The sequence below is a fragment of the Macaca fascicularis genome, chromosome 16 (genome assembly GCF_037993035.2).
Source record: "Macaca fascicularis isolate 582-1 chromosome 16, T2T-MFA8v1.1".
Classification (NCBI taxonomy): Eukaryota; Metazoa; Chordata; class Mammalia; order Primates; family Cercopithecidae; genus Macaca; species Macaca fascicularis.
Window position 1 is genome coordinate 73,983,098 of NC_088390.1, and position 24,323 is coordinate 74,007,420.

General features: G+C 45.2%; 1 protein-coding gene across 1 annotated transcript in view; it reads left to right on the forward strand.

The window, feature by feature from the left end:
* Window positions 1-24,323, forward strand: part of PITPNC1 (phosphatidylinositol transfer protein cytoplasmic 1) — a 316,307-nt gene that overhangs the window by 180,182 nt on the left and 111,802 nt on the right. The window contains exon 5 of the mRNA XM_005584753.5: window positions 19,010-19,081. Coding sequence (XP_005584810.2) covers window positions 19,010-19,081 — 72 coding nt within the window. The remainder of the gene's footprint in view (window positions 1-19,009; window positions 19,082-24,323) is intronic.

The following is a 24,323-nucleotide window of genomic DNA, read 5'->3' on the forward strand; positions in this document are numbered from 1 at the left end:
AGGAGTGGCTATGGGGAGATTGAGGTATTTTTCTGAAAGCCACTAAACTGTCTGGGATAGGAATTGCACTCACAGTCTGGGCCTTATCAAGCTCCCCTAGTAATCCGAAGAGCTGATGGATGCTGTGTTTAGAGACCAGTGACCCCCATTCCTCACAAGCCCTGTCTCCCTTTTTTTTTTTTTTTTTTTTTTGAGATGGAGTCTCGCTCTGTCACCCAGGCTGGAGTGCAGTGGCCGGATCTCAGCTCACTGCAAGCTCCGCCTCCCGGGTTTACGCCATTCTCCTGCCTCAGCCTCCCGAGTAGCTGGGACTACAGGTGCCCGCCAGCTCGCCCGGCTAGTTTTTTTGTATTTTTTAGTAGAGACGGGGTTTCACCGTGTTAGCCAGGATGGTCTCGATCTCCTGACCTCGTAATCCGCCCGTCTCGGCCTCCCAAAATAGTGGGATTACAGGCTTGAGGCACCGCGTCCGGCCCCTGTCTCCCTTCTTAAGCCTTTCTTCCCCTCATCTTCCCCTGAGTCCCAGCCAAGGGGCAGTACAAACCACTGTATTCCATAACTAGGAACACAGGGACAAGTCCAGGGAAGATTATGTTTATTATACCAGACCTCTAGGATTGGGCTTGTTTAGAAGGAAATTAAAGAAAAAAAATCTGGCTATCTCATCTACGATGTAAGCTAAGAGGGTGAAAGTCCCTAAGAGTCCCTTCTTGGAGGCCATGGGGTCAGGAGTTAGTAGGTTAGGAAATAACTTTTATTTATGTATCACAATTAACCTTGGATGTCTAGTGCAGTACATAATTTTTTTTAGACAAAGGGAAGTATCCTTTTTTTAGGGACCAGGCCAAAGAAACAGTCCTCCAGTTTGGGGCACTGATGAACAAGGCAGCAATTAGGCACGGGCCTGAAAAGGACCCTTACAGAGAAGATGACAGTAAGGCCAGGTGTAGTGGTTCATGCCAGTAATTCCAGCATTTCGGGAGGCCGGGATAGGTGGATCACTTGAGGTCAGGAGTTTGAGACCAGCCTGGCCAACATGGCGAAACCTTGTCTCTACTAAAAATACAAAAATTAGCTGTGCATGGTAATACATGCCTGTAATCCCAGCTCCTCAGGAGGCTGACCTTGAACCCAGGAAGTGGAGGTTGCAGTGAGCCAGGATCATGCCACTGCACTCCAGCTTGGGTGACCAAGCGAGACCCTGTTGCAAAAACAAAAAACAAACGAACAAAAAAACCCAAAAACAAAGAAGATTATGTGAGACCGGTGTCATAATAGAGCCAGAACGACCAAGCTAAAAAATCTTCACAGTTCTAGAGAATTTAGATGGAAGCAGTCTAGAACCATTTATAACTACCATTTAAGATGGTGCACAGCCAATTAAGTAAGGGATGAGCTATACAGAGCTAAACAGATTTTATAATTACAGGACTTCTCAGAGCCTTTCCTATTCTAATGTACATTGTGAATCTCCAAAGGGAGCTGTGGCATGCAACATTTCCCAAGCTTATTTGTCCAAGGGATCTTGGATTTTGCAAGGCCAATCTTTTAAGACTTAGAGGTGTTCCAGAAACTTCTCTTCAGGTCAGAGCCATTATGTGCCCACTAACTATGCCAGTGGATCAGTTCTATTTCGGTAAATGTTGTGTTTTCTTCTAAATTTCAGTGAGCTAATGTGTTGCCTGCAGATGACTATTACTCAGATACCAAAGTTTTTTGAAGAATGCCTAACAGTAATGGAAGTGTTTTATTTTTAGAATCAGGTGACACAGAACCCATAAGTTCCTTTTCAAGCAAAGTCAGTTCTCTTCAACCACACAGCAAAGTCAGCAGTACGTTGGGATGGCAGTGGGTTTGTGCATTTGGATTTGTTTCCAATTAGAAAATGAACTGGTTGTGGCTGGGCGCGGTGGCTCACACCTGTAATCCCAGCACTTTGGGAGGCCAAGGCGGGTGGATCACGAGGTCAGGAGATCGAGACCATCCTGGCTAACACGGTGAAACCCCGTCTCTACTAAAAATACAAAAAAAGAAATTAGCTGGGCGTGGTGGTAGGCACCTGTAGTCCCAGCTACTCGGGAGGCTGAGGTAGGAGAATGGCGTGTACCCAGGAGGCGGAACTTGCAGTGAGCTGAGATCACACCACTGCACTCCAGCCTGGGCAACAGAGCGAGACTCCATCTCAAAAAAAAAAAAAAAAAAAGAAAGAAAGAAAATGAACTGGTTGTACGGGTGAGCCACTTGCAAACCAGCCTATTCACAGATGTACCGCTGCCCTTGTGTGGGACCAGAGCTTGTCTCTACATCTCGGCAACCCAATTAGTGCCTGGTGAAGCAGGAGCTTTGGAACAGCCAGTTTTGTTTGTTCAGATTATCCCATTTCCATTTGCTCTAGCTGTTCCCAAGCTCTTCTTTGGACTTCAGAGAAAATTAACTCCCCCATTTTGAGGGGAGAGAGCAGGTGATAGAACACATGGCTCGACCGTAACACAACATAACATTTTTAAATTGTTTGCATTTTTTTAACACCACTTGAAATGGCTTTGCGGAGGGCAATAACAGAGAAAACAGAGTTGTTTGAGGGAATGTTCGGTAGAAGATTTTACTAAGAAACTCTCCTTTTCTTCTTTGTTGTTTATTTTCCACTTGGCAGTACTGAAAAATCTGATTTCCCTTCTGCCGTTTACAAATGTCTGTGGAGTTGTGTTCAGTTCAGTTGTTGAGATCTGCAGAATACAACTGGAAAGATTTTGTGGGCAGATTTCTTTCTGTAAAAATAAAACAGTATGACTATGGGTATACTAACATAGTATATTTCAGGGATTAAAGTGAATGCAAAGGCCGGTAGTGGTGGCTCACGCCTATAATCTCAGCACTCTGGGAGGCTGAGGCGGGTGGATCACTTGAGGTCAGGAGTTCAAGACAAGCCTGGCCAACATGGTGAAACACCATCTCTACTAAAAATACAAAAATTAGCTGGGCGTGGTGGCATGTGCCTGTAATCCCAGCTACTCCTGAGGCTGAGGCAGGAGAATCACTTGAACCTGGGATGCGGAGGTTGCAGTGAGCGGAGATCTCACCATTGCACTCCAGCCTGGGTGACAGTGTAAGACTCTGTCTCAAAAAAGAAAAAGAAAAACAAAAAGGAATGCCAAATTGCCCTGAGGTCTTTGATCTTTTTGATCAGTAAGATACTATGAACTACACAATAGTGTGTATTTCTTTACTGTCTAGACAAATGTTGATACATCTTTTCAGTTCAGAATTTTAAACATTGATACTATTTTCTTTTTTCTTTCTTTCTTTTTTTTTTTTTCTGAGACGGAGTTTTGCTCTGTCGCCCAGGCTGGAGTGCAGTGGTGTGATCTTGGCTCACTGCAAACTCCACTTCCCAGGTTCACGCCATTCTCCTGCCTCAGCCTCCCGAGTGGCTGGGACTACAGGCGCCTGCCACCACGCCTGGCTAATTTTTTTGTATTTTTAGTAGAGACAGGGTTTCACTGTGTTAGCCAGGGTGGTCTCGATCTCCAGACCTCGTGATCCGCCCACCTCAGCCTCCCAAAGTGCTGGGATTACAGGCGTGAGCCACCGTGCCCGGCCGATACTATTTTCTTAAGTGAGAATTTGCCAGGTTGATGAAGAGGGATGATTCTTAACCATTTTTAACAGAGAAGGCTTGCGATCTGAAAGTTTCCTACCTGGCCATATGCTCACCTGTATTTGGGAAGTCACACTGATCCATTCCCATCTCTGTTATTATTTTTTTTAATTATAAAATAGAGACAGGATTTCGCTATGTTGCCCAGGCTAATTTCAAACTCCTGGGCTCAAGCAATCTTCCTGCCTCAGCCTCCCAAAGTGCTGGGATTACAGGTGTGAACCACTGCACCTGGCCCTATCTCTGTTATTTACATGCAATTCTTCTTATTTGATGTGGTCTCCCTGTCTCTTTACATTCTTGTCTTCCATTATGGTATGTGGGTATCGGTATTCATGAGCATCCTCTGCTTATTTCTGCCTTGACAAGTCCAGCCCTAGATCGTATGAGCCTGAATTTCGTTTCCCTTCGTGATTATCCTAGAAGTGCAAGCAAATAGCAAACCATCCCCCATTCAGAAAACATGCTTTCATTCATGTCTTCGGCTCTGTCTCCCTTCTGGCCTTGCTTTCCTAGTGAGTTGCTATTACTCAGCATGTCAGAGGATGGGACGAGGATCCATGAGTGAATGAAATAATGAATGAACAGAAGCCTCTGTGTAGGGTGCGGGCTGATGAGGAGCAGCAGAGAGGCCTGCGTGCATTTCCGTGCTGTGGCTGGAATACAAGCAGCTGTTTTCCGGCTGTGTTTCGAAGCTCTGCCTTCCACACAATCCCTTCCTCTCACCCTCCTCCACGTGTCTTTCAGGTCCCACCATTCCTCTTGGCCACATTTTTCTTCCTATGCAGCATGTATTTAGGAAGTCACTCTGAATCATCCTCATTTCTATTATTTACATGCAATTCTTTTTCTTCCTTTCCTTTTTCCTTTAAAATTCTACTTTTTTTCTCCACTTGAGTTCCTCTTCTCACTTTTCTGGAACTCTCTTCTTTGTGATTTTTTTCTCCAACTACCCTGTCACCATTACCACCCACCTTATCTGTATCTAAAGTCATACATAGCCCTCAGAAGCCAGAAGGGCGAAGGGAGCTCAAATATCTCCCCTTATTTCCTTTGCATCTTTGCCTGTATGGTAACTAAGGTTCTGAGTAGAGGGTGACGTCAGACATTTACCTTTTTGAAATTGATGTGTGTATTAAAGATCTTCTGTGCACAAAAGAGATATTTATATTTTGCCTTCCAAGCATGGGGTAAAATTTCTATCAAAATGGGGGGATAAAAATTTTTTAATAAATAAAGGAAGCTGAAAGGTATTTTAAGATCTAGGTGTCTACCAACTGTCTGTATACACATTTATCGTCCACTTTCTTCTACTTTTCAAGCAACACAGACTTCTCTCATTTATTTTCCAGTAACTCCAGCCCCAGAGTCCTAGAAGATAAATAAACCCTAAACTCTCTGCCTGCCCTCATTAGCACTGTGGAACATTCTGGATGTGAGTCTCCTGTTGGTGAAGAGAGGAAACACTTGCATATCTAGTTGTATTAATGATCCCATCTCAAGTTGCAATTCCCAGTGAGGCCTTGCAGCGCAGTTACTGTGATAACATAGAACACAGTACCAGAGAATCGATGTCATCCACAGGGGAACTCCATTAGAGAGAAAGTCAGGTCTGTATAGAGTTTCGTGCTCGTGGGTAGCAGGGAACACGTTTTGCATACTGTCCGAACAAGATGGCAAGAGAAGAATGCATTGAATTCCAGATAAAAGCTAAAAGGAAATTATCTTTTAAAAGCCTATAAATACTTCATCAACTCCAAGCCAGCTCCTCAACTCTTCCATTTAACTTTCTTGACGCTAGGCCCCTTGTAAAGTGCTGCTTTCAGACAAGGAAGAATTTGAGCTGGTGAACAGGAATAAAGTGCTGAGTTACTGGGCTGAGGGTTCTTCTCAATGAGTGGTTTTCAAACTGTCCTTCTGTAGGTCCAGGAGATTCCATGGACAGGTCTCAGTGGCCATTCTGTCCCTAATATTTTATTTAAGGAAAGAACTCTGATGCCAGTTTAAATGGTTTGAAAACTACCGAACGGTAACATCTCTCAGCTCCTGCCCTATTCTAAAGACCATGAATAAGTGTGATGTATGTGAGACAGGAACCACTTGAAGCAGCAGTTCCCAAACTTAACAGATTTGCACCTCCTCCCTCCACTTAGTGGTGCTTATATTAGTCAAGGTTCTCCAGAGAGACAGAACCAGTGGGGGGGGGGGTGTGGGGAGAGAGAGAGATGAGTGTATGGATAGATAGATAGGTAGACAGATTATATAGATAGATTAGATACATAGATTAGATAGATGGATGAATAGATAGATGATCAATAGATGTTAATAGATAAGAGAGATGGATAGATAGCTAGATTAGGTAGATGGATGGATAGATAGATGATAGATATTAATAGATAGATGGATTGATTAGATAGGTAGATTGGATGGATGGATGGATGGATATTAACAGAGAGATGGATAGATTAGATAGCTAGATTAGGTAGATGGATAGATAGATAGATGATAGATATTCATAAATGGATTGATTAGATAGGTAGATTGGATGGATGGATATTAACAGATAGATGGATAGATAGATAGGTAAACAGATTAGATAAAAAGATAGATTAGATAGGTAGATTGGATGGATGGATGGATGGATGGATGGATGGATGGATGGATTAGAGGGAATTTGGTAGGGAAATTGGCTCACGTGATTAGGGAGGCTGAGAAGTACCACAACAGCCCACCTGCAAGTTGGAGACCCTGGGGTGCCAGTAGTGTGGCTGAGTCCAAGTCAGAAGGCTTAGAACCATGGGAGCCACGAGTGTAGGTCCTGGAGTCCAAAGGCTGAGGAGCCTGGAGTTGTGCAAGGACAGGAGGAGGGGAGTATGTCCCCACTCCAGCAGATAGATCCATACATTCGCCTTTCCTCTGTGTTTGCCCTCTCCAGCCCCTCAGCAGGTTGGATGGTGCCCACCCACATCGAGGATGGATCTTCCTCACATAGTGCATGCCAACTCACAGGCCAATCTCTGGAAACACCCTCACAGACACACCCAAAATGAGGCTTTACTAGGCTTCTAGGTATTCCTTAATCTAGTTAAGTTGATTCCTAAAATTAACCATCACAGTGTTCTTTATAACATACTCCTCTTTAAGTTAGAGTAGATTAAATTATAAGAATGTTTGGAAAACCTTGTGACTTCCTTTAAGATAATATAGTTACTCTGGGATGCCATTGATGTATTCACTCATTTTTAAATTGGGTTTAAATTTTTTCTGCTTACTAAAATAGTAGACATTTATTGTAACATCCAAGCATTATAAAAAATCTATACCACAGAAAATAAAAGAACTTCATAATTTCCACTACTTGCCATGAGAATGTTTTCCCATGTTTTTCGGTGTGGATACTAGTTTTTCCATATTTTTTGGTGTGTATACTCGTTTGCCATGTTTTTCAGTGTGCATACAAGTTTTCCACATTTTTCAGTGTGTATACTAGTTTTCCGTGTTTTTCAGTGTGTATACTAATTTTCCATGTTTTTCGGCATGTATATTCATTTTCCGTGGTTTTTGGTGTGTATATTCATTTTCCATGTTTTTCGGTATGTATACTAGTTTTTCCACTTTTTTTGGTGTGTATACTTGTTTCCATGTTTTTCAGTGTGTATACTAGTTTTTCCATGTTTTTCAGTGTGTATACTAGGTTTTCCTTTTTTTTTTTTTTTTTGGTGTGTGTACTTGTTTCCATGTTTTTCAGTGTGTATACTAGTTTTCCATGTTTTTCGATGTGTGTACTAGTTTTTCCATGTTTTTCAGTGTGGATACTAGTCTACTTTCATTTTCTTTTTACAAAAATGGGGCTATCCTGTTTTACACTTTGCTTTTTTAATGGTTTTAGAGTCAATCACAGTGTACTTACCCAGCCTTCTACTGGTGAACTTTGACTTCTATTAGTATAGAAATTCATATTTTTTATTCAATTTTTCATTGAAAATAATTATTCAATGAATAATTATTGAATGATATATTGAAATAATTATTTCCCAAATATATCTTTTGAGTAACTCCTGGTTTTCCTGATTTGGGATTGTTTAAAGCAAGGCACGTCTATCCTATGACAGATTCACACACACATATTTTCTCTGCTGTTAGTGGCCACAGCACATACTGAGAAGCAAAGCCTGTGCTTTCAACCTCTGCTTCCCTGGAAGCACTTCCATGATTTCCTGATACTCAACAGTCAGCATGAAATCACAAGCATGCATGTCAGAGCCAGACAGCCTGGCTTGAATCCCATCTGCCCTACACGTTTGTTGTGTGACTTGGAGCACACTGTTGGACGTTTCCGTGCCTTTGTTTCTTCATCTGTAAAATGGGGATGTATGAGGGCTAATGAGTTAATGGATGAACTGATATGTGTCAAATCTTGGACCAGTGCCTGTTAACAGGAAGGATGGTATAACACTGTTGTCATTATAACCTCAGTATTGGGTTGTGTCTGTCCCTGACTGGACGTGTGGAATGTTGGCCATGTCTCCTTTGGATTGTCATTTTGACCCAAAGGTATCCCAGAACCTCCCAGGGTTAAGAAATACCTGGGCAGGCCAGGCGCGGTGACTCACGCCTGTAATCCCAGCACTTTGGGAGGCGGAGGCAGGCAGATCACGAGGTCAGGAGATCGAGACCATCCTGGCTAACATGGTGAAACCCCGTCTCTACTAAAAATACAAAAAATTAGCTGAGCATGGTGGCAGGTGCCTGTAGTCCCAGCTACTAGGGAGGCTGAGGCAGGAGAATGGCGTGAACCCGGGAGGCAGAGCTTGCAGCGAGCCAAAATTGCACCACTGCACTCCAGCCTGGGTGACAGAGCGAGACTCCGTCTCAAAAAAAAAAAAAAAAAAAAAAAGCCTGGGCAACAAGAAGTACTATCAAGGAGGTGGAGAAATTGGAACTCTCCCACACTACTCATGAGACTGTACAAGGGTGCAGCCACTTTGGAATGGGGTAGCCGTCTGGAAGTTCTTCAGAAGGTTAAACATAGAGTTACAGTATGATCAGCAATTCTACACTAGGTATACACTCTAGAGAAATGAAAACATGGCTGGGCGCGGTGGCTCACACCTGTAATCCCAGCACTTTGGGAGGCCAAGGTGGGTGGATCACGAGGTCAGGAGTTCAAGACCAGCCTGGCCAACATGACGAAACCCCATCTCTACTAAAAATACAAAAATTAGCCAGGTGTGGTGGCAGGTTCCTGTAATCCCAGCTAATCTGGAGGCTGAGGCAGGAGAATTGCTTTAACCCAGGGGGCAGAAGTTGCAATGAGCCAAGATCATGCCACTGTACTCCAGCCTGGGCAACAGAGTAAGACTCCATTTCAAAAGAAAGAAAGAAAGAAATGAAGACACATATCCGCACAGTAACTTGCACAAGAATACCTGTGGCAGTATTGTTCATAGTAGCCAAAAATAGAAACAAATGTTCATCAACTGATAAATGGAGAAATCAAATGTGGTATGTCCATACAGTGGACTATTATTTGGCCAGAAAAAGGAATGGAGTACCCATACATGCTAGAACATGAATGAGCCTTGAAAACATGCTAAGGGAAAGAAGCCAGGAACAAAAGACCACATATGATACACTTCCATTTATAGGAAATGTATAGAATAGACAAATCTTAGAGACAGAGGAGATGAGGGGTTGCATACAATGTGGTGTTGCAGGTAGGCAGGAATGGGGACGTGACTGCTGATGGATACAGGGCTTCTTTGGGAGGTAATGGAAATGTTCTAAAATTAGATTGTCATAATGGTTGTATAACTCTGAATATACTAAACACCATTAACTTGTATACTGCAAATTGGTGAATTATATCGTATGTGAATAAAGCTATTTTTTTATTTATTTTATTTTACTTTTTCAGAGATGGGATCTTGCTCTGTCACCCAGGCTGGAATGCAGTAGTGTGATCATAGCTCACTGCAACCTCAAACTCCTGGGCTCAAGTGATCCTGTCTCTTGAATAGTAAAGCTATATTTTTTGGGGAAAAGGGGGAAACAGCTCCTGAGTTCGGGTGGGGTGGGCTCCCAGAATCTACCAACTTACTGAAAGCAAGGCATCAGGAGAGAGGCCTGGAATCTGTTTTTAACAAGCCCAACAAATGAGGCATCATTAAGTAGGTCTTAGAAATACACTGTCATAGAGAATATTTTTATTTTTATTTTATTTTTATTTTACATTGTAAAGTGGGATAGGGTAGGATTAATACGTTTTAACTTACATTTTTGCTACAGGCTAGGTGCTGTGGAAATACAGTATCCTTTGATGACAATAATGACAATCTTCAAAGTGAGCGGTGCATGTTCTTCGAGAAGTTTTGCACTTCTTGCTTCTGAAGTACAGTGCCCTAGAGGGCCTCAGACCCATCCCCAGGGCCCCCGTTCTCTGCAGCCACCATCATCTCTCTCCCTTTGCAGGTGCAGAGACAGCAGTCAGGGCTGCCAGCACCACCCAGAAACTGACTGTGAAATCCCCAATGTGTCTGACCCTTTCTCTTTAAGACTTCGGTTTGCTTATATTTCATTTTGTTCCTGTAAGTGTTTCTTATTGCCATAGCAACCCTAATCAATCACTGGACCAAAAATAGCTCTTTCATGTTTTCCAAAGCATGTCTGTAGTGAATTGGAAATTCAGCTCTGCCGTGCATTTTGCATATGCTGTTTTCATTTCCCGACACTGAACCTGGGAGGGCTTGTGTCTGGAAATTATTCTTACAGAGACCCAGATACCTGACTTGTCTTTTCAGGCGTTCTTCTTCCCCACTGCAGATCCCCCCATCACTTCCAAAAGCTACAAGCAGATGCCTTTAAATTCCACCATCACTTTTCTGCACATTGAGTTTTAGGTGCTGGAGGTTTTACAGGTACCAGAATATCACTTTTCAATAAGAGGTTCATCCTGGTGGATTCCACTGGGTTTGGAAGGCCAATTATAGATGCTTAGACACCAGATAAAAGGAAGAGGGTCATGGCAGGGAGCAGATGGCAGCAACACCTGTAAGATTCCTCTGGCTTAGGTGGATCCAAGCTAGAAAATCAAAGATGAGATGATAGGCGAGCTCCTGCCTTGATTCCCTGACTTCTTCCTAACACTGCTCCTGTTTTTAGGGGGTTGGGGCAAAATAAACACTGGATGCCATTAAGTGAATATTTTCTATGATTCTTTCTCTGCTTTATTCTCCCTGCCAAGCTGTGCCTTTAGTCGAGAAGAGGAAGAGAGATAAAAAAGAAAAGATTTTTCATGAGAAAGAGGATTCCAGACCTGGAGTGAGCCCAGAGGAGGAAGAAGAGGTGGAGAGGGACAGAAATGACTCACTGATTTCCCCCAGGCTCCGGGGACAGGAGTGCTTTTGTGCCTCCCCCTCTGCCTGTAAGCAGAGTCATCTCTGTGGCCTCAAGGGTTCCCAACTTCTGTTTTATGCTTCTGTTTCTTAACTTCTTTGAGCCTTGGTTTTGGCAGTTGGGCAGAGTGAACCAGCAGAGGTGCGCCCTTTAGATCTAGGAAAGAAAAGAGTTCACAGGGATCCTGGTAGAGTTTTTGTTCCCTGCATGAAGTCAGCAGGGGGCCAAGGGAAAGCTCGGAGAAGAGACCAGTGGAAGGGGCACCTGCCCAGAAGAAAGGGCTGCCAAGGATGGAGCCTGGGACACGTGGTGACATTTCCTCAGCAGCAGAGCAGGTCAGGGATTCAGAGTGAGTCTGGAAGAGCCCATATCTGCTCTGTGGTTTGGCCACCTTCCTTGCCATGGGCAGGAGCCATCAGGTGTCCTATGGGTGCCTTTCCAGAAGCCTCTGCATCCTTGCGTCTTCATAGTGGAGGCTCTGCCTTTGACCCCAGCTCAGCTTTCTCGTCCATTGCCTAGGAGTGTACAATGGAGTGGACCAACATCTCTCCAGCACCCGCCAGGTGCTGCTTGGCCCTGGATATTCATTATCTCTTTTCATTGTCACCCCACAGCTTTGAGGTTGCGATTGTCTCCAATCGATAGATGAGGAAACTGAAGCTCAGAGGGGTTCGGCAATTTGCCCCAAGTCACACAGTTTCTTGGAAAAGAAGCTGGGGTTTGAACTGAAGTCTGTTTTCCTCTAAACACCTGTATTTTTTTTTTTTTTCTACTAAATCACCATGCTCCCTCTCTGTGGGTTAGGTGCCTGCTGCTGCATCTGGACACCAGATAATGACAAGCTTGCTGACATCAGTTACTAGTAAATACCACCCTGGGCAATAAGCAGTGGCCATTGATTGACAAAGCAGGTGACGTCATAGGTGGAACTACTAAGTCAGAAAAAGCACCAATTCCCCCTTCCCTTGCACATGCTTGAACCTCAAAGTCAGTGATGCTTTACACAGATGAAAGCCAGATGGGCAATTGGGAAGAAGGCAGCCAGCAGGCTGGGTGTTGTGTTGGTTTCCTCTTGCTGTGTAACAAATCTCCCACAAATTTAGCAACTTAAAACAACACAAGTGGCTGGGTGCAATGGCTCATGCCTATAATACCAGCACTTTAGGAGGCCGAGGTTGGAGGATTGCTTGAGCTCAGGAGTTTGAGACCAACCTGATCAACACAGTGAGAGCTCATCTCTACTAAAAATTTAAAAAATTAGCTGGGTATGGTGGTGCATGCCTGTAGTCCCAGCTGTTCAGGAGGCTGAGGTGGGAGGATTGCTTAAGTCCAGGAGGTCAAGGCTATGGCGAGCTGAGCTATGATCATACCACTGCATTCAAGCCTGGGCAACAGAATGAGGCTCTGTCTCAAAAAAGAAAAGAAAAGAAAAATAACACAAGTTTGTCATCTTGCAGTTTCCATGGGTCAGGAGTTGGAACCCAGGCTCGCTGGGTCCTTGGCCCAGGGACTCGCCAGGTGGAAAATCAAGGCACCAGCCAAGGTTCTAGTTTCACCAGAGATGCGGGGTCCTCTTCCATGCCCACTGGTGGTTGGCAGGACTCATTCCTCGTGGTTGTAGGACGGAAATCGTGTTTTCTAGCTGGCTCTCCTCCAGCTGTCACTCTCAGTTCCCAGTAGACCTCCCTTGGGTCCTATCCACGTGGCTATCTCACAACTTCAAAGCCAACTACAGAATCTCTGCTTTTTCTCAAGTGAAGTCTTAAATACTGAGACAGAGTCTGAGGAGTGACTGACTGTCTTGTCTTTTTGCTGTCAATCAAAGGCTACGCTCCCTCTGAAGGTTCTAGGGGGCAACCAAGGGAGTGACAACCCGTCATATCCCCGGGTCCTGCTCACACCCGAGGGGAAGGATGACACAGGATGTGTGCACCAGTGGCCGGGACTCTGGAGGCTATCTCAGAATTCTGTCTGCAGTGGGTTTTTCAGTCTTTCCTTCATAGGCTGTGGGCCAAATGGGACTTTCAACATTCAGCATTTCCAAATGACTGTTCCTTAGAGAGCACTGGATGCTTCAGAAGCCCTGAGACGTCTTCCTGTTTTAGCCAGTGGCTGACAACCTTAGTGTCTCTCTTCTTGGAGCGAGTTCAGGTGTGTTACATCAGGGTTCCCAACATTGTTTCCATGCCCACACTCCTGACAGATCCCTCGGTGATACAGAATTCCTCCACTCAAGGATGTTTATCAGGATCTTTAGGGAACAGCGCACATTTAGAGAAAAAGTCCAGGGTTGGGAGGTGGGGTCCCCCTCTCCCCGTTGACATTGAGAATGACTATGTTAGATGGTATATTCCTAATGGAAGCAAAAGTCGTGGTTACAGAAAACATTATTTGAGCAAACATTATTTGAGCAAAACCTAAACTAAACACCCGAAGAAGCTGGGTAAAGAAGGGGGGATAAAGAAAAAGGGGGGCGACTTTGACGTGCACCATTCCTAGTGTTGCTGGTGTTGGGGGGGGCACCCTCCTGTTAGAGGGTGAGCTTACCACCTGGTTGGTGAGCCTGGGACACATATAGCTAATGGTAATGGTGACAAAGGAGACACGTGCCGTGATAAAGGGACAAACGGAATACTGCCACATGCGTGGGATAATCATTCCAAAGTGGTACTTGAGATGGTCTTTGAGTAAGATTTAGGAAAGAAATTTTGGGCTGAGAGTACCATGGGCCAAAAAAAAAAAAAAGCCTGGCAGCAAGAAGTCTTCCAGGGAAGGGGCAGTGGACCTAGATTTAGGGTGGGCTCAAATCCAATGACTGGTGTCCTTGTAAGAAGAGAATAGAGCACAGAGACCCAGAGGGAAGAAGGAGATGTGAAGACGGAGGCAGAGACTGGAGTGATGCACCCACTACCGGGGCCACCAACAGCTGGAAGAGACAAGGACAGATTCTCTCCCAGAGTCTTCAGAGGGAGTGTGGCTCTGCCAACACCTTGGTTTCAGGCTTCTGGCCTCCAGAACTGTGAGAGAATGAATTGCTGCTGTTTTAAGCCACCCAGTTTGTGGAATTGGCTGCAATAACTCTAGGGTACCAGTACAGTCAGGGAGAACATTCACATTCAGTCCGGTCCTTTCAAGTTTAAGGAACCTGTAGGGCGATTGTTGGGGATAGCCAGTGGGCACCTGGAAATGTGAGAGGAGTTGGAATTTGAAATGTTGATTTGGGAGGCGTCTGCCCACAAAAATCACGAAAAGTCAGAAGCAGATAAGATCACCAGGGGAGAGGGTTTGGATCAAGAAAAGAGGCTGTAGGTAGGGTAGGACCTGAGGGATCTCCTGCAGGGAAGGAGTGGAGGAGGGAAGAGAAGGCTGAACTGCTGCTCAGGATGGAGAACTTGCTCAGCCGTATTGCAGCCTAGAGAGGTCTCCAGGGTGCACATGGAAGAGTGATGCTGGTTTGAAAATCCTTTGATGATCAGGTGGGAGGTGGAAAAAAGTAGACAGGAAGCACTGACATTGAATACTCTTTTTTTATTTTTTTATTTTTTTTGAGAGGGAGCCTTGCTCTATCACCCGGGCTGGAGTGTGGTGGTGCAACCTTGGCTCACTACAACCCCTGCCTCCCGGGTTCCAGCGATTCTCCCTACTCAGCCTCCTGAGTAGCTGAGATTACAGGCACCTGCCATCACGCCTGGCTAATTTTTGTATTTTTGTAGAGATGGGGTCTCACCATGTTGGCCAGGCTGGTCTTGAACTCCTGACCTCAGGTGATCCACCCACCTCGGCTTCCCAAAGTTCTGGGATTACAGGCGTGAGCCACCACGCCCGGCCACTGACTACTCTTTTAATAAGTTTTTTTATGAAGACAGAGAGAGACATGGAATTGATTATAGATGGGGGAAGAAATAGAATCAAGGGAACTTTGTGCTTATTTATTTTGTAAGACTATGACACTTTTCATTATATTTTTAGGCTGCGGGAAGGAAGCAGGGAGAAGATGCAAATAATCAATGAAACAAGGTTCTAGAGAAAAGCTTACAAATCATTTGTGCTGTGCACCTACTATGTGCCAGTCACTGTGCTGGGGTTTAGCTGTGTGATCTCATTGATCTTCCAAACACTCCTACAGAGTGGAGAAGGATTGTCTCCATTTTCCACCTGGAGCAACTGGGGCTGAGAATAGTGAAATAACTTGCCCGGGTTAATACATCTTGGATTTGAGCCCAAGTGAGCTGGCTCTAATGTCTCAGTGCTTTTCATTATAATATTTCTCCACTGAAAAAGAGGAGGATATATCTTTCTCTGACTCACAAAGAATAAGAAACTTAAAGAAATAAGCAGATTTGTAATGGAGGAAAGGGATGTGTCAGTGTTTCTATCATGCGGTTCATGTCCTCATTAAACTATGACTCAAAAAAGTGATCAGCTGCGAGGCAGAGGGGAGAAGGGTGAAGCCAGGCAGGGGACCTTGAGAGGGGAAGGGATTTAGGATAGATCAGTGGGTGAGATATAACAGGGAGCCAATCGGGAAGAAATCAGAGACCTCACTTTAAGGCAGAGCTTCCGCTAGGATTAGTGGGCTGGATTTTGGGAGAAACCACCCTGCATGGGGGAAGCAGAAGGTTATCTTAACACGGACATCTCCCCAGGGAGATTTCAGTGACAGCACTGAAGAAGCCCAGAGCCACAGATAATTCTGATTTTAACTCAAGACACCCGCACACCCCAGGGCTCTGAGAGCGAGTCCTCGGACATCCCAAGGGGAGTATCAGCCCCAACCACCTGCTGGAGGAGAAAGTGCTGACCCACTTGGGGTTACCAGGAGCCGTTCCCCGGCCACCATGCTGAAGCCAGGTGCACTCCCAGCCCCGTGGCAAGGTTGCCATTCTGATACGAAAATAACCAAAGTCCCCACTCAAAAATAACATCTGCTCATTTGCGTGGGAGTTTTGCATTTCATAATTGGGTTTAATATGCAAATGCTAAGATTCATGTGTTAGGCTAGCTAAGTGGTTTAGAGGTTCAGTGGGTAAAAACTCCTCACAGTGTTTCACTCCGGTGCACCGAGACCCGCACCCATGCTCCCCGACTCTGTGCTCTCCCCACTCCTTGGATTGACTCTCATGTGAATTATGGGACATAAATACAAAATCGATTTACCTAAAGGCTTGTCATGTCTAAGAGGGTCTCAGCCAGGGCATCCCCCCACGTTCCCATGTCTGCTGTGGGGCTCCGAGTCCTCCAGCGTCTTCATTTAAGATGAGCAGCTGCTCCTTGGTGCTACCTGGACCCGGGTGTGAGGGCGGCGGTTATGGAGTGAGAAGTTTGAGAGGAGACAGCAGAGAAGGTGTTAATGAATAATCGCAGGGCCTCGTTCTCCATAAAGGCAATTACTGGGATTGATTGTTCCCATGTTTCCTTAGTCACGGTTCAGATGGCTTGTTTCACTCAGATTAAGACAGATGCGTGCTGAACGCGCCCTGGCATGTGATGTCAGGAGAATTATCGATGGCACATCCCAGGCCTCTGCCTTCTTGTGCGGGTGCCACCAGGGATCTCAGCCGGGCTAAAAGGGGAGCATGGTCATTGTGCGGCTGAAGCATGTGTGTGCTATAGTCAGGTGGTTTTCCAGTTTGAGCATGCCTCAGCATACACTGGAGGGCTTGGTAAACAGATTGCTGAACCTCCAGAGTTTCTGATTTAGTTGGTCTGCTGAATAATTTGCATTTCTTTTCTTTTTTTTTTTGAGTTGGAGTCTCGCTCTGTTGCCCAGGCTGGAGTGCAATGGCGCGATCTCAGCTCACTGCAACCTCCACCTCCCAAGTTCAAGCGATTCTCATGCCTTGGCCTCCCAAGTAGCTGGAATTACAGGGGGTGCACCACCACACCCGGCTAATTCTTGTATTTTTAGTAAAGACCGGGTTTCACCATGTTGGCCAGGCTGGTCTCAAACCCCTGACTTCAGGTGATATGCCCGCCTTGGTCTCCCAAAGTGCTGGGATTACAGGCATGAGCCACCATGCCTGGCCAAGTATTTGCATTTCTAACAATTCTGGGCTGCTGGGACTGGTCCAGAAACTCCTCTTTGAGAACCACTCAGTATGATGAAGAGTATGGACACTGGGACCAGGCCACCTGTCTGCATGACTGTAGGCCATTTACTTACCCTCTCTGTACCTGCATCTCCTCATCTTTAAAGCAGGGGGCATAGTAATAGTACCTCCTTCATGGGGTTGTTGCCAGGAATAAATGAGTGAGCACATCAGAGCATTTGTAGCAGTGTCTGGTATAGATAGTATATGAGTGCCAGGAACATGTATAAGAGATCCAGCCTGTTGTTACCGTAATGCTATCAGCCCAAGTCTGGTTTCCCCAACACCCACAGATCCCAATGCAGTTGCTGGGTCATTGTGCCCATTAGCCATCAATCCTATCTCTGGTGGCCAAGAAAGTTAATGCCCAGCTTAGTGCTAGTCAGAGCGTGGTTACACCGACATCCATCAAAATTCTCTTCTCAAGCCACCTTAACCCTTCACATCTACTGAATGCATAGAACTTGACCCAGCGAGACTGGGGCCGTAGGGCTGGGTTGCATTTGGGGTTTCTCTCCCTCGCGTGGGCAAAGAGGGGGGCTGCCTTTTCTGGTTCAGTTTCTACCCATGGATGCTGTCTGCTGAATGCATTCTTTAACTATACATTTTTAAAACATCATTTTATTAATATTTAACCCTCACAGTGTTGCTCTTAGGTAATAATTATTATTCCTGTTTTAACTCTGTTGGGGTTCAGATAAGTTAAATGACTTATCCAAATTACATATTAAAAGCCAGGTCTCGGCCGGAGGCAGGCGGGACAATTGCGTAACGCCAGGAATTCAAGACCAGCCTAGGCAACATAGAGAGATCCTTGCCTCTACAAAAAAAATTTTTTTTTTAATTAGCCAGGCATGGTGGCACACACCTGTAGTCCCAGCTACCTGGGAGGCCGAGGCGGGAGGATCGCTTGAGCCCATAGGTCAAGGTTACAGTGAGCTGTGATCACACCACTGCACTCCAGCCTGGGTGACAAAGCAAGACTCTGTCTCAAAAAGAAAAAGAAAAAGAAGGCTGGACATGGTGGCGCACACCTATAATCCCAGCACTATGGGAGGCCAAGGCAGGCAGATCTTTTGAGCTCAGGAGTTCGAGACCAGCCTGGCTAACATGGAGAAACCCTATCTCTACTAAAAATATAAATATTAGTCGGGCTACATGGGAGACTAAGGCATGAGAATCACTTGAACCTGGGAGGTAGAGGTTACAGTGAGCCCAGATCGCGCCACTGCACTCCAGCCTGGGCGACAGAGAAAGACCCTGTCTCAAAACATTAAAAAATAATAAAATTTAAAAATTAAAAATTAAATTTTAATTTTCAAATAAAATTTTAAAAAATTTTTGTATTTTACTTTAAAAATAAATTTATGTTTTAAAAATTAAAAATAAAAGCCAGGTCTGTCTGACTTCAATAATCTATGATTTTAAAGTTCTACTATATCCCCTTGCTAATGTTATATGAGCATTTATATAAAGATTAAGGCTGGGTCCCCAGGAATCCAGCAATGGCAGCTGCTCCCCAAAGGTAAACTCCCCAGAACTGGCACTGGTGTGATTTAAGGGTTTGCTTTTCTAAAGCTTACGCTAGGAGTCACAGAACATATTCCTTTTGGAAATGTCCTCTTCAGGGACTTGCCCTCTATTGCTGGTTATTCTCTGTGGCCTGACCTCTGTCTGGATGAAACTGTGTTCGTGGTCCTAAAGGTGCTTTCCTTTGTCTGAATTTGGATATTGACTTAGTATCTTAACATTTCTGCTCTGGTGCGGTGCTCCCAACCAAATGGCCAGGAAAGTATTCAGAAGCTCTGCTGAATATAGGAAGAGAGAAAAAATGTCATGCTAATGGAAGTTTGCTTTTCTCCCACAGTGTTCCTTTCTGCCGAAATTCTCCATTCATATAGAAACCAAGTATGAGGACAACAAAGGAAGCAACGACAGTGTGAGTAGCCCCTCCTTCCATGCTGTGCTCACCTCTTGGGCTCTGAAAATTGCAGCACTTCTCACAGCTCCTCTGTGACCAGGGCCAGCAGTGGGACCTGTGCCTGGGACCGCAGAGATGCTCTGGCCTTTGGCTTCTGAGGGTTATTTCCCTGGGACTTTTCCCTGGAATTCTTTTGTTGTCTAGCTTTTCTTTCTCATGTTTATGTGCTTTCCATGGGCCTCTGAGCAGAAGCCTCTGACTGGGGTGACTGTCGTGGAGGTGGAGAGGACGACAGGGTACTAGGAACTTCAAGATTTGGATTCTCATCATTGGACGGAGTACATATCTTCTCAACGCCTATTCATATTTACTTCAAAAAGGGAATGCAATCAAATATATGTGTGCACAGAAAAGGAAATATAGTCAGATAAGTGTGAACAGAAAAGGAAATACAGGCCCAGTGCAGTGGCTCATGCCTGTAATCCCAGCACTCTGGGAGGCTGAGGCAGGCAGATCACCTGAAATCAGGAGTTCAAGACCAGCCTGGCCAACATGGCAAAACCCTGTCTCGACTAAAAATAGAAAAATTAGCTGGGTGTGATGGGGCACGCCGGTAATCCCAGCTACTTGGGAGGCTGAGGCAGGAGAATTGCTTGAACCTGGGAGGCAGAGGTTACAGTGAGCTGAGGTTGTGCCACTACACTCCAGCCTGGGCCACAGAGCGAGACTCCATCTCAAAAAAAAAAAAAAAGAAAGAAAAGGAAATAGAATCAGATGTATGTGTACATACTGCATATATGCTTACTTACACACATGTGGTATTTGTATACACCCACACATCCTACCTTAAAATCAGGTGCTACCCCCACAAAATATTTACCTCCTGAGGCATTCTGACTTCTACTAAATTTCAGCCAAGTATTTTGCTTATTAATGTTGGTTAAAACCCATCTTCTGACCTGGCTTTTACCCCCAGGCTCTTTCTGTTGGGGCAGTACATTTCTAAGTTCTCTTTTCTTTGGGGGTGACTGTTTTGACCTACCAAAAGCCTCTCCCAGGATTAGGCTGTGGGTTCCCTCAGGACCCATTGAAAGGAAGAACCTGGATCTGGAAGCTTCAGGGCTTCCCCAGAGTTCATGGAACTTCCTAGAGGAGAGTATACAGCTGGTAAAAGTACTATCCCATCACTATGTTCAGGAACCCCATCGTTAGTGTCTCCTTGAAGTGGCAGCCCAAAGGGGAATGTTTAGGGCCATTATCCTGTCACAGGCCAAAATCACAGGCTCATTGCTGGCCAATTTCATCAAAACCACCATGTCTAAAACAGTGTCACACTGTGTTTAAACTTGAATCCTTATAAAATAGTGATTTTTTTTTTTTTTTTTTCTGATTAGAAAGTAGGCCGGGCACGGTGGCTCACGCCTATAATCCTAGCATGTTGGGAGGCCAAGGCGGATTGTCTGAGCTCAGGAGTTCAAGACCAGCCTGCGCAACATGGCAAAACCCCATCTCTACTAAAAATACAAAAAATTAGCCGGGCGTAGTCCCAGCTACTCAGGAGGCTGAGGCAGGAAAATCACTTGAGCCTGGGAGGCAGAGGTTGCAGTGAGCCCAGATTGCACCACTGGACTCCAGCCTGTCAATAGAGCGAGACTCTGTCTCAAAAAAAAAAAAAAAAAGTTAATACATGGCTATTCAAACTTGGAAAATGCAAAAAGAAAGTATCGAAAAAAGAAAGGAAAAATCAATAGCAGTCCCACAATTTAGAGATGACTTCTGTTAGCGATTTGGTTCATGTTGCAGATTATGGACAAATTTATTTTGTAACCAATTCCTCCTGAATTGAATCATAAAGTATGTTATTTTTAACATGCCATGAAGTATGCTTCCCCATAATGATTTTTCCTGGCTGTACCACCTTCCATATTTCAGTGTACTTCTTTAAACCTGGTCACTGGATATTGAAGTAAGCTTGACTATTTTCGTGTAGCTGTGGACTCCCATGAAAAGGATAATAAAGTTCAGTTGCCTGAATTGCTTTTCCTGGCATAATATGAAAATATGGGGGAATTTTTTTGTTTCTTTATGAGACAGGGTCTCGCTCTGTCACCCAGGCTGGAGTGCAGTAGCACGATCTTGGGTCACTGCAACCTCCACCTCCTGGGCTCAAGCAATCCTCCCACCTCAGCCCCGCTGAGTAGCTGGGGCTACAGGCACACACGACCATGCCCAGCTAATTTTTGTGTTTTTTTAGAGATGGAATTGCACCATGTTGCCTAGGCTAGTCTCAAACTCCTGGACTAAAGCAATCTGCCTGTCTTGACCTCCCAAAGTGCTGGGATTATAGGCGTGAGCCACCATGCCTGGCTGGAAAAAAAATTTTTAAATATCTTTTAGTCTTTCCAAACAAATTTCCTTGCTTTCTCTCTTTTTCTCTATGTCTCTATCTCCATGAGTTCATTCAAAACAACTCTCCATTTGAAAAGGAATAGAGAGGCCAGGCGCTATGGCTCACACCTGTAATCCCAGCACTCTGGGAGGCCATGGTGGACGGATCACCTGAGGTCAGGAGTTTGAGACCAGCCTGGGCAACATGGGGAAACCCCATCTCTGCAAAATTAAAAAATTAGCCAGGCGTGGTGGCACGCACGCCTGTGGTCCCAGCTCCCTACTTGGGAGGCTGCGGTGGGAGAATCGCTTGAGCCCAAGAGGTCAAGTCTGCAGTGAACCATGTTTGCACCTCTGCACTCCAGCCTGGGTGACACAGTGACACCTAGAAATAAAAAAGAGGCACAGAGGGGACACGTGGGCTCACTATGATCGCTATAGATTGGTGGGACCACTGTAATCTGGTTTATCCTCTGCCCAGTTCAAATAGTCCCCAGAATTCATATGGTGATTATATATTATTATATATCCCTTTTTTGGCAGGTGCTAAGGTTTTTTGACTACCCTCCTAGGAATTTAAAATAACAAGTTATCCACCTTACAATCAGGATCCAGGCCCACGCCAAGGGCCAGGCCCCTTTGAGACTTAGGCTGGCCTGCAAGAGAAGCACCGATCACCTGTTCACTCCGAGCGGTCCTTGGATACAGTTTGCTTTCTCTAGGAGAAATCTCAGCTGTTGTAGCCCAGCTTGCCTACCTCTCCCCAGCCTGTGGACTCTGGAACTGCCCAGGGGACCTGCTCCTTGTCTCCCTGTCATGGCACCCAACTTGCCCAAGCCCCAGTCCTGCCATCTTGTTACATTGAAGAGGCCCTAAATGTGTTTTTGGCCCAGTTCCCACCTCCTGCCCCCCCAGGCTCTGCTTGACTCTGCTCCACGGACCCCAGGTCTTGCTCCTGAGGCCATTGGACCACACAGCCCAGCCCCACTTTGGTAGACTTCTTTGCCAATTTGCCCTCCTCTAATTTACATATTCAGCAGCAATTGCTGTTCAGCAAGTTCAAGTTTGATCCCAGAGAGGCAGAAAAGGAGGGTTGCAGCCAGGTGCGGTGGCTCACACCTGAAATCCCAGCACTTTGGGAGGCTGAGGTGGGTGGATACCTGAGGTCAGGAGTTTGAGACCAGCCTGGCCAGCATGGCAAAACCCCATCTCTACTAAAAATAGAGAAATTAGCAGGGCATGGTGGCATGCACCTGTAATCCCATCTACTCGGGAGGCTGAGGCAGGAGAATTGCTTGAACCCAGAAGGCAGAGGTTGCAGTGAGCAGAGATCGTGCCACTGCACTCCAGCCTGGGCAACAAGAGTGAAACTCTGTCTCAAAAAATAAAAAAAGAAAAAAAGAAAAGAAAAGAAGAAAAGGAGGGCTGCATCCATTTCCATTCATACTTGTTAATACTTCAAAATCTGAACATGAGAAATATATATTTATCTAACAATTCTTTAATTACTAAATGCTAGCTTTATCTAGCCGGGGATTCAAAACTGGTGTTTTAAGCCAAGGCATATGCTGGTGTGCTCTTTTTCTGTCCTGGGTTGAGTGTGGAGTTTTTGGTGGGAGGCAGAGTTGCTAAGGAAAGCAGTGCAGTAGTGGATAATTCTCTTGTCTCACCGCATTTCCAAACTATTTAATAAACTCAGTTCATTTCTTTGCACTTTCTGGGTGTACACTCTTATCATTCAGCTACCATCCTTCATACTGCTATCTGCACTGTTTCCTCCCGTACCTGCCAAAAATTTAATGAAATTGATGACGATAAGAAGCAATAATTAAATTGAAAGAGGCTACTGATAGTCATATTGATGATAGTGGTTGAATTGAGTACATGTTGTTATCCTATTATCAATTACCATGTAAGTAATTTTTTGACGCGACCCAGTATCTAGTAAGAAAAAAATAGTGGCAGTATGAGTAGATATAAATATCTTCTCTTCCTTGTTAAAAATAAAACCAGTATACGTATGATTGTGAAAACCTGCAAACTGTGATTACATTAACCAGGATGCAGTGGGGAAGTTGTCTTAAATTGAGGCCCATTTATTTTATGCACATACTTAGGAGAATTATTTGGGCTTTCCTTAGTGCTAGGGAGGACGGCACCATGCCAAGGTAAGGTTCTGTTGTTTGTCCAAGGCCATAAATCTAGACCTAGAAGAGTCCGTGCTTAGCACTGCCTGGTTCAGCTGAACGAGAGGCTGCTCATGTGGTGACGGCTGCCAGGTTACTGGTGTTCAATGGGGTTAATGGGGGCAGCCTTGCTACTTTACTTCCTCTTCCAAACAAAGCAGGCACCATTTAAAGTGGTGCTTCCCAGCCTTGCCTGCACGTTGGACCCACCTGAGAAGTTTTAACAACTCATGCCTGGGTCCCAGCCCCCTGGGATTTTTATTTAACGGGTCCTGGGTGCAGGCTGGTCTAAACCAGCCAATGAGCATGAAGGACAGAACACTCCCTTCCAGAACACGGAATTCTCCAGCTGGGCGTGTGAGAAGTTTGAGAGTCTACCCTGAGGCTGAACCTGATATGTTCCCTTAGGAGACATTGGCTATGCCGTCCCCAGCCCCGTGAAGATCTAGACCAGCAGTTCTCAGTCACAGCTGCCTATTAAAATCACCAGGGCCAGGTGGGGTGGTTCACACCTTTAATCCCAGCACTTTGGGAGGCCGAGGAGGGAGGATGGCTTGAGCTCAGGAGTTCGAGATCAGCCTGTCCAACATGGTGAAACCTCATCTCTACTAAAAATACAAAAATTAGCTGGGTATGATGGTGCATATGCCTGTAATCCCAGCTACTAGGGAGGCTGAGGCAGAATT